At 47.7% G+C, this 15,139-nt stretch overlaps 1 protein-coding gene across 1 annotated transcript in view; it reads right to left on the bottom strand.

Annotated features, from left to right (window-relative positions):
* Positions 1–4,521: 4,521 nt before the first annotated feature.
* The window catches only part of LOC308163766 (transcription intermediary factor 1-alpha-like), a 30,606-nt gene continuing 19,988 nt past the window's right edge, over positions 4,522–15,139 (bottom strand). Inside the window, exons 13-18 of the mRNA XM_080537954.1 lie at positions 14,252–14,393; positions 7,836–8,266; positions 7,612–7,735; positions 7,313–7,387; positions 7,051–7,206; positions 4,522–6,281 (exon numbers count right to left, since the gene is read on the bottom strand). Of these exons, the coding sequence (XP_080394080.1) occupies positions 5,346–6,281; positions 7,051–7,206; positions 7,313–7,387; positions 7,612–7,735; positions 7,836–8,266; positions 14,252–14,393 (1,864 nt within the window). The 3' untranslated portion in view covers positions 4,522–5,345. The remainder of the gene's footprint in view (positions 6,282–7,050; positions 7,207–7,312; positions 7,388–7,611; positions 7,736–7,835; positions 8,267–14,251; positions 14,394–15,139) is intronic.

The raw sequence follows: 15,139 nt of genomic DNA, 5'->3' as shown, positions 1-15,139 counted from the left end.
GCTGCTAGGGAGAGATGCTCTATGCCAATTGAACTATACAGTAAAATGCACACCTGACGGCTGTCAGGTGACGATGCCATCCGGTGCTCAGATTCCATCGACAGCCAGAGTGATTAAGCATAGAACAGACCTACAAGCTTTGCCTTTAAAGGGAGCTGATATAGAATATTGGGTTGATGGGTCTTGTTACCGGGTAGGAGAAACTTTGTGCGCTGGGTATTCCTTAGTTAAAGCACAGAATTCAAAGTTTATTGTAGAACAGGCTGAGGCAGTTCCTCAGCCCTGCTCAGCTCAGTTGGCTGAGTTGATTGCCCTCACAGAAGCATGCAACTTAGGAACCGGACAGAGAGTGACAGTGTACACCGACTCTGCCTATGCACATAATGTTTGTCATTTTAATGGAGCTGTATGGAGGGGGCGGGGTTTTAAGAGAACTGATGGTACGCCTATACAGCACCACGCACAGATCATGAAGCTGTTACAGGCCATGATGAAGCCAAAGGAATTAGCCATAGTGAAGTGTGCCACACACAGGTCTGACTCATCACATGTCACACAAGGTAACAGGGCTGCAGAGGATGCAGCCAAATCCATTACAGGAGCAGACAAGGCAGGTAAAGGTCTTCTGGTCGCACATGAAATGCAATTACAGGGCATGGTCACACTTGAGGATTTATTGATGTTACAGAGTAGAGTAACTACGTTAGACAAGAACGTTTGGCTAGCAAGGGGGGCAAGTCAGGATGACACAGGTCTATGGAGGAATCATGAGGGGTTGGTTGTAGCACCCTCAGATTTATTAGGCATGTTAATACGGGAAGCTCATGGATTAGCACATGTGGCAAGGGGGGAGGTAAGACGCAAGTTCACCAAGGAATATGGGTTTTGGAGTTCATATTTGATGGAACAGATTGACCATGCTTTGGGTCAATGTGGGGTCTGTTGGAGAAACAACATCAGAGTGGGTACACCAGTGGTGTCCGGGCATATCCCTACCCCAATAGGGCCACGGGTGGTGGACAGGGGGGTGGATGTACAGAGTAGGCAGGATGTTGTGCCAACAGGTGCCGAGGTTCCCAGAGAACCTGAGAAGGAGGAGCTACGAGGAGATGCTGTGGTGTTGCCAGAGCCAGTGGCAGTGCCAGTGGAATTGCCAGTGGCAATGCCAGAGTTACAGCCAGTGACATTACCGGCAATGCCTGAAGCCGAGGGGACAGTGGAAAGCTGTCCAGATGCCAATGAACCAGAAACCAACGAAGCAGAGAGTGTTGACAGTCTGGAGGTCCAGCCTGGGAGCGTCCAAAGCCTGGACACCTGTGCTACTGGGGATGCTGACGAGTGCCTGCATCATGCTTCAGATGATGCTGAGGGCGACTCCCCAGACCTTGATCAGCGTGGGAGGGGACCAGACGGCTGCTTGAACCTCAATGACACTGACGGACGACGACCGGTTAGGAAAAGATTAAAGACTATGAATAGGGTAGTGAAGCAGCAGATCAAAGGGAACGACGGGAATGGACAGCAGATGATAGCATGGCTGGAAACGGTCTTAGGGGCATGGGAAACTTATTTTGCTAAGATAGGAGCACCTATTATAGCAGACATGATTTTTGACTTTCTTAGGAGACAGGGCCTCATTGACTGTTTTTGGAAAATCAGTCACTCAGTCCACGTTGATGAACTTTTCAGAAGACTAGTCCTCACCTGAGGTGAAGATCTATGCATTAATGCATTCCCTTTGTCCTATGCTTACTGTTAGAGAATTATGTGTTATGATAACTGAATGTCATTATTTGTGTATTGTTTGTTTGTTTCTATATCGTATGTGATTGAGGTCAGTTGAGAAGTGATGTGGTGGTTATACAAAGATAGGAAAGAAGTTCTGTTCCTAGCGCAACGAAGAATAAGCTCCTGACTAGGAAAGGTTATCAATCTGAGACAGCGGTAAAGGTTGTTCTGAAGATGCGGGTAACAAGAAGACGTTGGTCGTTGGAAGTTTTAGTGTTGAAATATGTATGATGTACTGTGTTTAGATTAATTTGTATTGTTATTTTTAGGATTCTTTTTTATTGTTGATTGTTTTGTATTTGGTTTATATGATATCTTTGGTTGCTGGTACTGGTGCTGGGTTGGTCTGTGTTATTATGTTTCTTGTGTTGTGTGTTGGTGTAGTTTTTCTGTCTGCTGTTGTTGTTTTTTTTTTAAATTTTTTTTCTTTGGTTTCTTAGTTGCAGTCTGTGGGGTTTTGTGTTTTTGTTTTTGTTTTGTGGTCATTTAGTTTCGGAACACCCTCTGGGAATATGTGGTATATTTTAAGTTACATGAAACACACACACATAACATGGATTATATGTAAGGCTTTGTAAAAGTCTGACCTCTAACAAATGGGGGTTTTATGGCAGCCAGAGAACGCAAGGCGCCCAGGGGGGTTGAGACCGATTGTAAGCAACCACACACACACACACATACTTTGAGTCTCACCCCTCCTGACTAAGTTTAAATTACTTGAAACACACACATACCATGAATTTGTATAAGGCTTTGTAATATTTACATTTACATTGTTGGCATTTGGCAGACGCCTTGTCCCAAGGCAACTTTCTTGTAAATACTTGCAATACTTGCCTGACCGCTCCCTTTCTCTGAAACAAGGGGGTCTTACGACAGACCACATGGTCAAACACACACACACACACACACAGGCACGCACACGCACACGCACACACATACACACACACACACACAGAGGTTGAGGAACGATCGATCAGCCTCTCCCCCTGACCTGATAGGACCACTGGCTGTGACTGCATTTTGACTTTGTTTATAAGTAAGGGTGTGGGCTCTGGCCCTGCCTCTCTTCTCTCTCACCTCTTGACCAAGCAGCTCTCTCTCTCTCTCTCTGTCCCCCTCCCCCTCTCTCTCCTCTCTTTCTCTCTCTCTGCCAGACCAGCGTCCAGCTTTGATGTCTGTATACTTTTGTATTTTGAATAAATGGTCCTAACCTGCTCAATAACTATTCTTCATTTTAGTAGCCAACAGGTTAGAAATATACAACAGTATTTCCTGTATTTAATGACACCATCACCTCTCCATAGACATACCACCTCTTTCTTCACCATTGTAAACGCAGCCTTTATTCACGATTGACGTTGGAATATATGTAAAAACGTCACCTCCACTTGTCGTATATAATCATTATGGCAAGATCAAACTGTTTGAAGTACAGCATGTCCTCATTTCTGGGCTGTGTTGCTCTAGCTACAAAGGCAGGGGCCCCTTGTGAACCGTCACCTCCTGAAGACCCATCATGCTGTCTCTAAAACCAGGTGTTCCTTCCCTCACCTGCAGATGTGGGAAGATGAAATGAGGGGGAGGGCTGTACATTCTTGTCCTCCGAGCGCCCAGTCCCTCCCATCCGTACAGCAGGCCATCAGTGTGGGCTGCTCAGGCTCTGAACCCGTTGATATAGGATGAGATGGGTTTGGACAAAAGAGTGAGACAGAGGTAATACTTGTGAAGGTGGGATTGGAAAGTAGACCTGTTATACTCTCACAAGTGGACAAAGTGGCTGAATGAGTCAAGCTATAGGCACATTTCACATGATGCATGAAAGTAATACATTTTAGATTCCTTAAAATAACCCACATAGGTCATGTGTTACACAAAATAATCAAACAGAAAATATTTTGTAGATATGTAAATTTTAATCCAACAGTCCCAATACTAATCACCTATATATTTGCTCACCGTATACCCATAATTCCCACTCGATTCAAATGAATCAGTAACAATAGGGCAATAACCCATTCGTTCCATTTCCTACCTTCCCCATTCAGAACTCCATATAAAGAAAACAATATCAATATCCACGGCGCCATTGGATTCCTTGAAAGCGCCTTTCCACTCTGTTTATTCCCGATTTAAATAATTTATTATAGCATATACAGTGAGTCCTAAACGGGTCCTCCCGAGTGTATACCGTCAAGAGAGGGACGAGCGGAGACAGTGAGGACGGGAGCTGTGGGAATTTCATTGATTGCGGTTGTGTAGCAAGACAGCTCGAACAATCTCGCCTTGAGTTTTGGGGGCGTGCATAGGGCCAACACTGAGGTTAACGATGTCATTTTTCCCAGTCATGTAAAACACAGCGAGAGGGGGAGATAGAGGGAACTGCGTTCACTAGATCGCCAAAGCCACTGTGCGTAATTTGACGCACTCCTCTTTATCTCTGGATTGTGCCTAACGGAGATACAGAAGTGTTTGCATTGACCAATACGACTTTTCTGTCTGTCTGTGGAATGAGGAGCCTAATCACAGTACAGACAATGCATGTGAAATACACTCATTCATTATATCATTACTCTCATGAGTAATGTGCTTAGTGTGCTGTGTGTGTGTGTGTGTGTGTGTGTGTGTGTGTGAGAGAGTTCAAATTTGGATTCTCAGCATGTCTTGGTGTTATCTTTGCCCTGATAAGGCAGGACTGCAGTATTGACATGGACAAGGTTGAAAGTGATGCTATTTTTTTTTTTAAACAATAAGGCCGTCTTAAACTAATTAACAGACGATGGGAAGTCGGTGGATTAAGCCTCCAAAAGGTACTTACGGTACCAAGGTTCGACACGAAACAACAAATGAAACATGACAACAAGGACACGTGGGAGCGACAATTCTTTTTTACATGCCAGAAAGCAAGCAGCACCACCAGAGAACACCATCTTTCAATGCTTGGGAATAATTGAAACCTTTTGGACCCCTATGCAATGAATACATTCTTGAGAGTACTTTCTTTTACAATTGTACTGTACTAGAGTAGTATTCGACTAAATAGCACAGCATCACAAAAAAATAACTAACAGTAAAAAAAGTCTTAAGATAATATAACACGGTAAAACCTAAATCCAGAAGCTCGATCGAATATGAAGACAATATGTTTGCTTTTCATGCATTTCTTTCGGATTCTATTCAGTTCATCTATTTAAAAGTTGGTATTGAATACTATTGCAGCACCTATTATAAATACTGTAAATACACTTAATCTATACAGAGGCCGACAACATGAAGATAAGTGGATATTGGAGGACAACATATTCGTAATGGGCATCACTTTTGTGCTTTAAGAGTTACTGTAGAAAGTCATCAGCACAGTTGCTACTTCCCTCCAGGGAAAAAAACAACAACAAAAAAGGTTTGTACACTGCATCGTTCAACTATGTACACGACCATGTAACACAGCTAGCTGTTTTCATTATTGCAAATGATATAAAAGTGTCTAATGCAGAAAACAGCGTTCCCTGTTTTTCCGAGGACATTTCCTGTATAGAAAAAAAGTGGAAGAAACGGATTCATCCTTCTTCGACGTTGGCTGCCTCCTCTTCCTCCTTCCCCTCATCTTCTTTGGTTGAGACTTCGGGGCTAGAAGTCCCCTTCGTTTCAGGAGGGGGGTCGTCTGAGCTGTCTGGGGGGGGTTGGGGGGGCTCCTCGCTGGGGGGGTCGGGTGGAGGAGGACTCGAAGGATCTAGAGCTTCAGCAAGAACATCGGGAGGCAGATCATCTTCCACAGGAGACGTTTCTTCTTCAAAACTCTCTTCTAAGGGTGGTATTCCTTCGTCCTCCATCCCTCCATCCACTGGAGGTTTCCCCTCTTCTCTCTCTTTTTCCACAGGTGTCTCCTCTTCTCTCTCTTTTTCCACAGGTGTCTCCTCTTCTCTCTCTTCTTCCACAGGTGTCTCCTCTTCTCTCTCTTCTTCCACCGGTGTCTCCTCTTCTCTCTCTTCTTCCACGGGAGCCTTCTCCTCTTCTCTCTCTTCTTCCACGGGAGCCTTCTCCTCTTCTTTCTCCTCTTCCTCAGGAGCTTTCTCCTCTTCTATCGCTTCTTCCTCAGGAGCTTTCTCCTCTTCCATCTCTTCTTCCTCAGGAGCTTTCTCCTCTTCTATCGCTTCTTCCTCAGGAGCTTTCTCCTCTTCCATCTCTTCTTCCACCGGAGGTATTCCCTCTTCCATCTCCTCCTCCACAGGTGCAGTCCCTTCCTCAATAGCGGGTGTATCTTCCTCAATAGCGGGCGGCATTCCTTCCTCGACCGGGGTTAACAGTAAGTCGTCCTCCACAGGGGGCATATCCCCTTCCATCGGCTGCAACCCTTCTTCATTCTCGTCTTCCACAGGGGGTATCATCCCCTCTTCCTTGCCTCCGGGAAATATCCTGCCTGGGAAAAGGATCCTCAGCTGTTCCTCAAAGTACTCCTCCAGGTAAAGACCTGCTCCTCCCACCTCTGTGTCCGCCTGCCACAGGGAATAGAAAGTAGAGGGATTAAGACGCCCGTCCGATCAATAACGATTTAATCATTCCCACTGGGACTATATGTGTGGTGGCCTGGGAAAACCCTTCACATGGTGGCATTTTGACATTTTCATTTTTTTATATTTCCATAAATTAGAAGTTCTCAGCTATTCATAACTGGTTGACTGAGATAGCCCTTTATTTTAAAAAGTTATGAGCATTTTAATGTATCATGTCAAAAAAAGTGAAAGATGAGAAATGCTGCCCCCGACCCCTTTCTCCTCCGGGTCGGGGGAGGAGCCTATGCAGATCGGCTGGTCTCGTTTGTCTGCTTGTGATGCAGACAAACTACCCACCACAAAAACATAAAAATAAGTACTTTCTCTTTTGTTTTCTTAAAATGTTTATTCACCATAATGTAGTATGGAGTTCAAAGTACTAGAATACCACATAATATCAAAATCGCCAAAATCGCGATTTCCGTCTATTTTTGCTCTTTGCCACGAACGAACGCCAGCGACATCCGACGGGTTTTCCCAGGCCACCACACATATATTCTGGAAAATGTATGCACTCGCTGCATTTGGAGAAAAGCATAATCTAAATGGCATATTATATTATAAATACATTTTTGTTCAAGCTCAAAACACAACAGTGTTGTTGTGTGGGTATAAACTTTCCCCTTTCCTTCCTCTACAGTAACACAACTGTATATGTTGATGTCTTGGTTTAACAGTCTCATAGCATGTGTGTTGTTTTGTGTCGCCATACCTTATAAAACTTGGCACAGTTCTTGAATATCAGCCTGATGTCCGACACAAACTCCTCCGCGCTGGCGTAGCGGCGCCTCTCCGTGCTCTCCAGCTTGCTCTTCACCATCGACAGGTCCATGGGGGTCTCGATCAGCTCCTTGTAGTCACGCGTCCCCTGTACGTACAGCGACAAGAGGAGGACATTGAGTTCACAGTTAGGGTTAGGGTTTACCAAGCAAACATCAACGAGGGGCAGTGTTGATGAGCAGGTCAAGTCTTACCGATCGTGAAGACGCCTCCTGGAAGTCTGTGCTGAGCTCGTTGCAGTAGAGGCGTAATAAACTTCTCTCACATTTCTGCAGGTTGTAGGAAAACAACTGAGAAGTTTAGTAGTCTGGAGTCTTGTTGTTGACACATGAGATCTCTGGAGACTTGTGTGCATAGTTCCATTTCTTGTTTCAAGTTTCAAGTTTCACGTATAAATTGTGGGAAAAAAAGTATATTGTGTGTATAAAATAAGAGACAAACTGTAAAATGATGGATCATTCTCATAAAAAGGAGGGGAATGAAGTGAGCATACCAGTCTATCAATCGATGGGAAGCCTTCGGAGCCCGGTTCCTCCTTCACAGGCTGAGACACCCCTTTGCTGTCGTACGCCACCTCAGAGCTCAGGTCACGGCAGAAGGAGCAGAACCACGCTCCACTGGGAACACATGAGGAGTTAGCATTAGCTTGCTAAAACGCTATGCTAGCGTGGCTACTTTGTGTGTGTGTGTGTGTGTGTGTGTGTGTTTTCCCATTACCTGGGAGACTCTTTCAGGGTGGGGATGTGACAGTTAAGATGGAAGACTTTGGGACACTTGTCACAGCAGAGCAGCTCTCCTCCGTTCTGACACACAGCGCACCAGTCCTCGTTAGGGTCCTCGTCAGGCCCCGGGGTCTTCTCTGGCTGGAGCTGGACCTGGATCTGCACCACGGGCTGCACTTCGACCTGCACCTGAATCTTGGGTTGGAATTGGGGCGGCTGGGCCTCCACCTGGACCTCGATCTGGGGGTGCTCTGCCTGCTGCTTCTGCTGCTGCTGCTCTGGGGCCGGGTCAGGGACAGGGACGGGGACGGGGACGGGGACTAGGTGGGGAAGGGGCCCTGGGGCGGGGGGAGACTCTCGAGGGGGGGGCTGGGACTGCACCCCTGTACTGCTGTCTGGAAGGCTGGCCCCAACGTAGGACTGTATCTGGGATGGCAAAAGACACACGAGACATTCGTATACTCAGGCGTCTGAGGTCAGAGAAGGAGGTGGCTAGGCGCAGTGGGGACGTGGACCGGGTCAAGCAGGCCAAGTACAGGTTCGCCAAAGCGGTGAAGGAGGCGAAGCATCGCTTTTCGGAGAAGCTGCAGAAACAGCTCTCTGAGGGGGATTCCGCCTCCGTCTGGAAAGGCCTAAAGACCATCACCAACTACAAACCCAGGTCCCCGCTGATGTCCGACAACCTCCCCCTCGCTAACGAGCTGAACGAGTTCTATTGTAGGTTTGAGAAAGAGAGGTTCCCGCCCACCCCCGCCCTCTCCCTCCACACCCCCCGGCTACAACCACCACCCCCGTCCCCCAGGGGGGCCAATGTCCCTCCTGCTACCCCCACCCTCCCCGCTCCCCCCCCCCTCCCTCCCCCCTCCTCACCCGCCCCGCCCACCCCCACCCCCCTTTCCCCACCCCCTCTCTCTGTCACAGTGCGAGAGGTAAACAGACTGTTTAAGAGGCAGAATCCCCGGAAGGCAGCTGGTCCGGATTCCGTCTCTCCCTCTGTCTTGAAGCACTGCGCCGACCAGCTGGCCCCGGTGTTCACCAACATCTTCAACGCCTCGCTGGAGCTGTGTCACGTCCCAGCGTGCTTCAAGGCATCAACCATCATCCCCGTCCCCAAGAAGGCCAAGGTCACAGGCCTCAACGACTACAGACCCGTCGCTCTGACCTCCGTCGTCATGAAGGTCCTGGAGCGCCTTGTCCTGGCCTACCTGAAGCTCATCACGGATCCTGTGCTGGACCCCCTGCAGTTCGCGTACAGAGCCAATAGATCCACGGAGGACGCCGTGAACATGGCTCTGCACTACGTACTAGAACACCTAGACACTGCAGGCAACTACGCCAGGATCCTGTTCGTGGACTTCAGCTCGGCCTTCAACACGATCCTCCCACACATCCTGGAGCACCAGCTATCCCTGCTGCAGGTGCCGGTCTCCACCTGCAGGTGGATCACGGACTTCCTGACTGACAGGTCTCAGCGGGTGAAGCTGGGGAAGAGCATTTCCAGCTCCAGGACCACCAGCACGGGCTCCCCGCAGGGCTGCGTCCTGTCTCCAGCACTATTCTCCCTCTACACCAACAGCTGTGTCTCCCGCCACCCCTCGGTCAAGCTCCTGAAGTTTGCAGACGACACCACCCTGGTGGGCCTCATCTCCGGGGGGGACGAATCTGCCTACAGGGGTGAGATCGAGGGGCTGCAGAGATGGTGCAGTTTAAACAATCTGGAGCTAAATGCTCTAAAAACAGTGGAGATGGTGGTGGACTTCCGAAGGAAAGCAGCCCTGCCCCCTCCCATCACGCTGGGAGGTACCCCGGTGGCCTCCGTGGAGTCATGCCGCTTTCTAGGCATGACCATCTCCCGGGACCTAAAGTGGGAGCAGAACACCGAGGTCCTCACAAAGAAGGCCCAGAAGAGGATGTTCTTCCTCCGGCAGCTGAGGAAACTCAGGCTGCCGAGGTCCATGATGGTCCAGTTCTACACGGCCATCATAGAATCCATCCTCACCCACTCCATCATCACCTGGTTCCCTGCTGCAACGACCAAGGACAAGGCCAAGTTGCAGCGGGTGCGACGTTCAGCAGAGAGGGTGATCGGCTGTCCCTTGCCCTCCCTCAACTCCCTGCATGACACCAGGGCTCTGAGGAGGGCAAGGAAGATCATGGCTGACCCCTTCCACCCCGGTCACGGCCTCCTCACCCTGCTTCCCTCTGGAAGAAGGTTGCGGCTGCCTAAGGCACTTAAGGCCCGCCACAGGCTCAGCTTCTACCCCTCAGCCGCCAGGCTGTTAAATGACTCTGGCTTCCCCCCCCCCCCCGCCCCCAAGTCTGCCCAGGACTGAACTGGACTCACTGTAAAAAACTCTGCACTGCACTTTACTTTATACCGCACTATCCAATGCACTGTTGTCTGTCCTGTGTTGTTGTTGTGTTGTCCTGTTTTTTGATATGTGAAAAAAGTATAAACGCACTTGCTGTGGTGACGAAGCAAATTCCTATATGTGTAATGCATAGTGGCAATAAACGTTATCTCAATCTCAATCTCAATCTCAAGTATACATCTGGGTTTCCATTAACCGGTAATTGCCGGACTTTGTCCGGTATTTTTTTTTGAAGTCCGACAAATTGAAAAGTCGTCGGACATATTGTCCGGACATATTGTCCGGACATATTGTCCGGTGAAAATAATTCCCTTTGAATACAATTCGCTAAAGTTCACATTCTGATTCCTTCTATTTTAAAAAAGACGAATATATAGGCTATGTATTTCTTTTATTATGATATGATTTGACACCGGCATGATGATGACTCCTAATGTGTAGGCCGGCCTATGCGAAACAGCGCACAGGTGCCACATGGGATTGATGCCAGATGGGATTACAGCTTAACCAGTCTATTACCGCTTAAACACAGTAGCCCATTCGGCGGTAACCCATGCCTATCTGGCAACCCTGCCAACCCGTCCACCATAGTAATACGCAAACGTTGCAGCTCAAAGTGCACCATAGCGAGCGATTACATTAATGGAAAGATGGCAAAACAAAGTAAGCTTAGGAATTATTTCATGAAGCCAAGCAACAATGAGTCTGAGCCTGAGGAGAAGTCTGACTCTGAAGAGACGGAGGCCGCGGCGGCCGCGGCGGCTGACGCCGTCGTGGCTCCTCCAGCCAAGAAGTCTCGTGGATTCAGAGTTGAATGGAAAAAAACGTTCCCCTGGCTGCGTTTAGATGAGGAAGCCGGAAAAATGTTCTGCTCTCTGTGCGAAACATCGGGGAGGAATAATGGATTCACGAGAGGAGCAACTAATATGAGAATGTCGGCTCTCACTGATCACAGTCGGTGCAGTGACCACATATCGGCGGTCAGTTTGAGGCAACAGCAAACCGCTATGCAAGGCCACTGTGAGCAGGCTAATGCAACGGCTAACAATAAGCTGCACTCTCAGCTACAAGTTGCCTTTCACATGGCAAAAAATGGCATCGCATGTCATCAGTATGTGGGTCTGACTGAGCTACTGAAAGCAGTTAAGGCTCCAGATTTTGTCTCGAGTGAGGGCATTTACCGCCACAGCGACTCTGTTGATGACATGGAAAGGGCACTGGAAGACGTTGTGATGGATCAGCTGGATGAAAAGCTAAAGGGGAGTGACTTCATTGGCATTATCATTGATGAGACAGTAAATATCACCGTGGACAAGAAGCTGATTATATACGTGAAGTTGGAAATAAAAGGAAGAGTTGAGACATGTTTTCTGGGCAATTATGATGTGCACTCCGGGACCGCACAGTGTATATTTGACAAAGTGGTGGAGGTGCTCCGCGAGAGAGGTGTGGAGCTGTCCCGCGTCATTGGCCTGGGCTCGGATGGGGCCAGTGTAATGATGGGAAAGCGTGCTGGAGTTGGTGCTCTTCTGAAGAAACAGAGTGCGTTTTCCATTCAGGTGCACTGTGGTGCCCACCGAGTTGCGCTGGCCACGCTAGATGCGGCAAAGGCTGTTGACCAGGTAGGAGCCTACAAGCGCACAGCTGCTTCTGTGTACTCCTTTTACAAGCACTCAGCCAGCAGGACCAATCGCCTCCGTCAGGTGACAGCAGATCTCAGCGACGAAGACATGACGAGCCTAAAGCAGCCGTGCGCTGTCCGCTGGCTATCCTTGCACAGGGCAGTGGAGGGTATAAAACGCAACTGGCCTGCTCTGGTGATGGAGCTAAATCAAGAGGCTGTGGGAGGAAATGCCCAAGCCCAAGGCATCCTAGGTCAAATCCAGCCGTATAGCTTTATCGCCTGGACTCACGCACTGGCTGATGTGCTACCGGTGATGACCAAACTGAACTTGGTTTTCCAGAAAGACGACGTCAATCTGGCCATGATCCGACCAATGGTTCACGCATCCGTAGCGGCACTAACACAGCTACGAGATGCCCCAGGCCCAGAAGAAGTGAAGTTCCAGGCGGACTGCCAAGACGGCCTGTACAATGATGTCAGAGTGACACATGCAGGTGACCGGTCCGTTCAGGCGTTTAAAAATGCCCGAGCACGCTACATCCAGCATCTAGTAGATGCACTACACGAGCGATTCCCCGAAGATTCCCTAGATGTACTGAACAGCTTCGACATCCTTCTGAACCCCTCCCAATACCCACAGACGCAGGATGGTAAGTAGAAGCTAGCCTGTTTAATTAAGTTGGTTGCAAAATGCATAGTATAATTCTTAGGCCTATCCTTTTTGAATAACCTAAAATGCTTGTCTAAATTGCGAAATGTAGACTATGGCCGCCGCCCATCATAGGCTAATAATAATTATCATCATCATAATAACAATAATAATTATTAGGCTATAATAACAACAATGATGAAAACAACAGGATAACATTTAAACCTTCCTACTTTTCAGTTAATCTGGCTGTTGATGTCATTTTGTCATAAAAAAAAATAGGCCATCACTGATTCATTATCACTCATTCCGTCCCCTCAGCGCTTGAAGAATATGCTAAACCGGCCATCCAGACCATCATTGGTCATTTTGGCCAAGAAATGACCAGCGATGATGACTCAGCACCAGCCACAGCCCCGGTCATCGATGCCACAAACGTGCAACGAGATGCCATCGGTGTCATGACAGCGCTTCGTGGTTATGGGGGCTTGCGTTTCTCAACAGCCTGCGAAGTCCTCATCCGAGACTTCAGCGAAATTTACCCAGAGTGGGCCACACTGGCCAAGATAGCCTGCTTGATTCCCGTCTCCAGTGTGCCTGCAGAGAGAGGATTCTCTCTGCAGAACCGAATTAAAACTGCGGACCGAAGTCGCCTTGGGGAGGGCAAGGTCACACGGCTAATGCGCATTGCAAGTTGCGGAGAGACACTTTGCAGCTTTGATTTCAAGTCCGCAGCTGCACGCTTCAATGCTGCCAAAAAGCGACGTAGGCCTAATAAGTACTAGCTGAATTATATGAGCAGCCATTGTTATTTTCAGAGTTTTTACTCTAGGCTATTTTATTTAAGGCTATCCCCTATCTATCTGAGAAAAGGCATAGGCGATAGGCCTAGGCTGTAACATCGAACGGAAATTAGCCTATACATACGCATTGCAAGTTAATTTAAAGCCTATTTATTTTCAAAGAGTTTTATTCTATTTTATTTTATCTGATAAAAGGCATATGAACGGAAATTAGGCTAGCCGTGTCACGCCAGAAGCCTACATGCTTCCACTGTTACTGTTCAATAAAATGTTATACATCTAGACATTGTGGTATTTCTTTATATACGTATCCCAGACTGCCTATCAATTGTTTCTCAATAAACAGTTATGTTCTCCCCATTGTCATACTCCCGAGCTAAACGAAATGCCTTCCCAAACAGCGAGACCTGGTTATAGAAATGACGTTGTTTTATTGATTTAAAAAAAAAAGGGTAAAACTGGAAAGAGAAAATAGAGAACTCACATTAATCCCAAACAATTTAACAAACTTCAGTTAACGTAATGTGGAGTCCGTTCATTGATCGATGCTGTCTGTTCAGTTCCCAGTGAGGCGCCCGTTCAGCGCTGGACCCGTTCAGCGCTGGATTTGACGCATGGCATAGCGCGCATGCGTCAAATCATGTTATATTATTATATAGCTCGCATCTAATCGTATCGGATGAGAAATAGACATTAAATGGCATATATAGGCCGCTACACAACAGTAATCACCGCGGCAAACAGCTATATTAGATTTGGAGAAAAAAAATATGTTTTTTTTTTTTTTTTTTTTTATTATATTTTAATATGATGACCGGAATATATCACGTTTGTCCGGTAAATCGAATTCTTCCCGGACACGATGTCCGACGGCAAATTTTTCTAACGGAAACCCTGGTATACATACAGACTCTTTGTCACATACAGAACACCGGGACGTCAGGTCACAACGGCCAAACTGACCCTGACAAAGTGCACATCGTCGTCATCCTCCGGCTCGTCCTTGATGACGATGATGGGCCCGGGGGACGACCTCCGTCTCCGCTTGGCTGAGGACCCTGATGCTCCACCTGCCGGATGCTCCACCCGCTTCCAGGAGACAGTCCTTCAGGAGGACAACCACGGGAGAGATTACAGAGGGGAGAGGGGGGGTGGGGGCAGTGAGACACATTGTGACACACGTTAGCTGCCTTTCAATAGCCATGCCCAGTGTGTGCCAAGGCTTTGGTAGCAGCAGCCAGCTCAGACTCAATGCCCGGCGCTTCAAGCTTAGTCTTGTCAAGCTTAGTCTTGTCTTGCTCCAAGGCCGGGAGTGACTGTGGAAAAGCAATTGGCCTTGGCACGCACCGGCATGCACAGCGCAAGTCCTGCTGTGTAAAACGGGGGTTCAGTCCCGGGGTAAAACATTGTAGATTTCAGGTGTTCACAACTGAATAGTTAAAGGTGCAATATGTAACTTTTCCTACTTGAAAATGGGGAAACAAAATAACTAAATCAACTAAGTCACTAAATAACAATGCTGAATCATTAGTTATGATGCATTGGTAGTCTGTGACTGCCAGCTGCCAAGACCCTGCCTTTCTGCCGGAATTTCCTTTTTCTAAATGTTTGTGTCTGCAAAATGCTTCTACCCCTTGCTGTGGGCATGTAACTTGCCCCTAACCTAAACAAAACAAAAAATATATATACATAATTCCGGCATTATACTGGCAATTTGCTGCAATCCGCCGTAGATTGAAGACCGATCCCTTCAGGCTACATCTTATTTGTCCCTCCTAAAGACCTCCTCATCCCCACTACCCCCCTGTAGAGTTTCTCTATTAAAAAAAACTAATTATTTGTTCTTCTAGC

This window comes from Nansenia antarctica, assembly GCF_963989245.1.
Source record: "Nansenia antarctica genome assembly, chromosome: 8".
Lineage (NCBI taxonomy): Eukaryota > Metazoa > Chordata > Actinopteri > Argentiniformes > Microstomatidae > Nansenia > Nansenia antarctica.
This window is presented reverse-complemented; position numbering and strand designations above follow the sequence as displayed.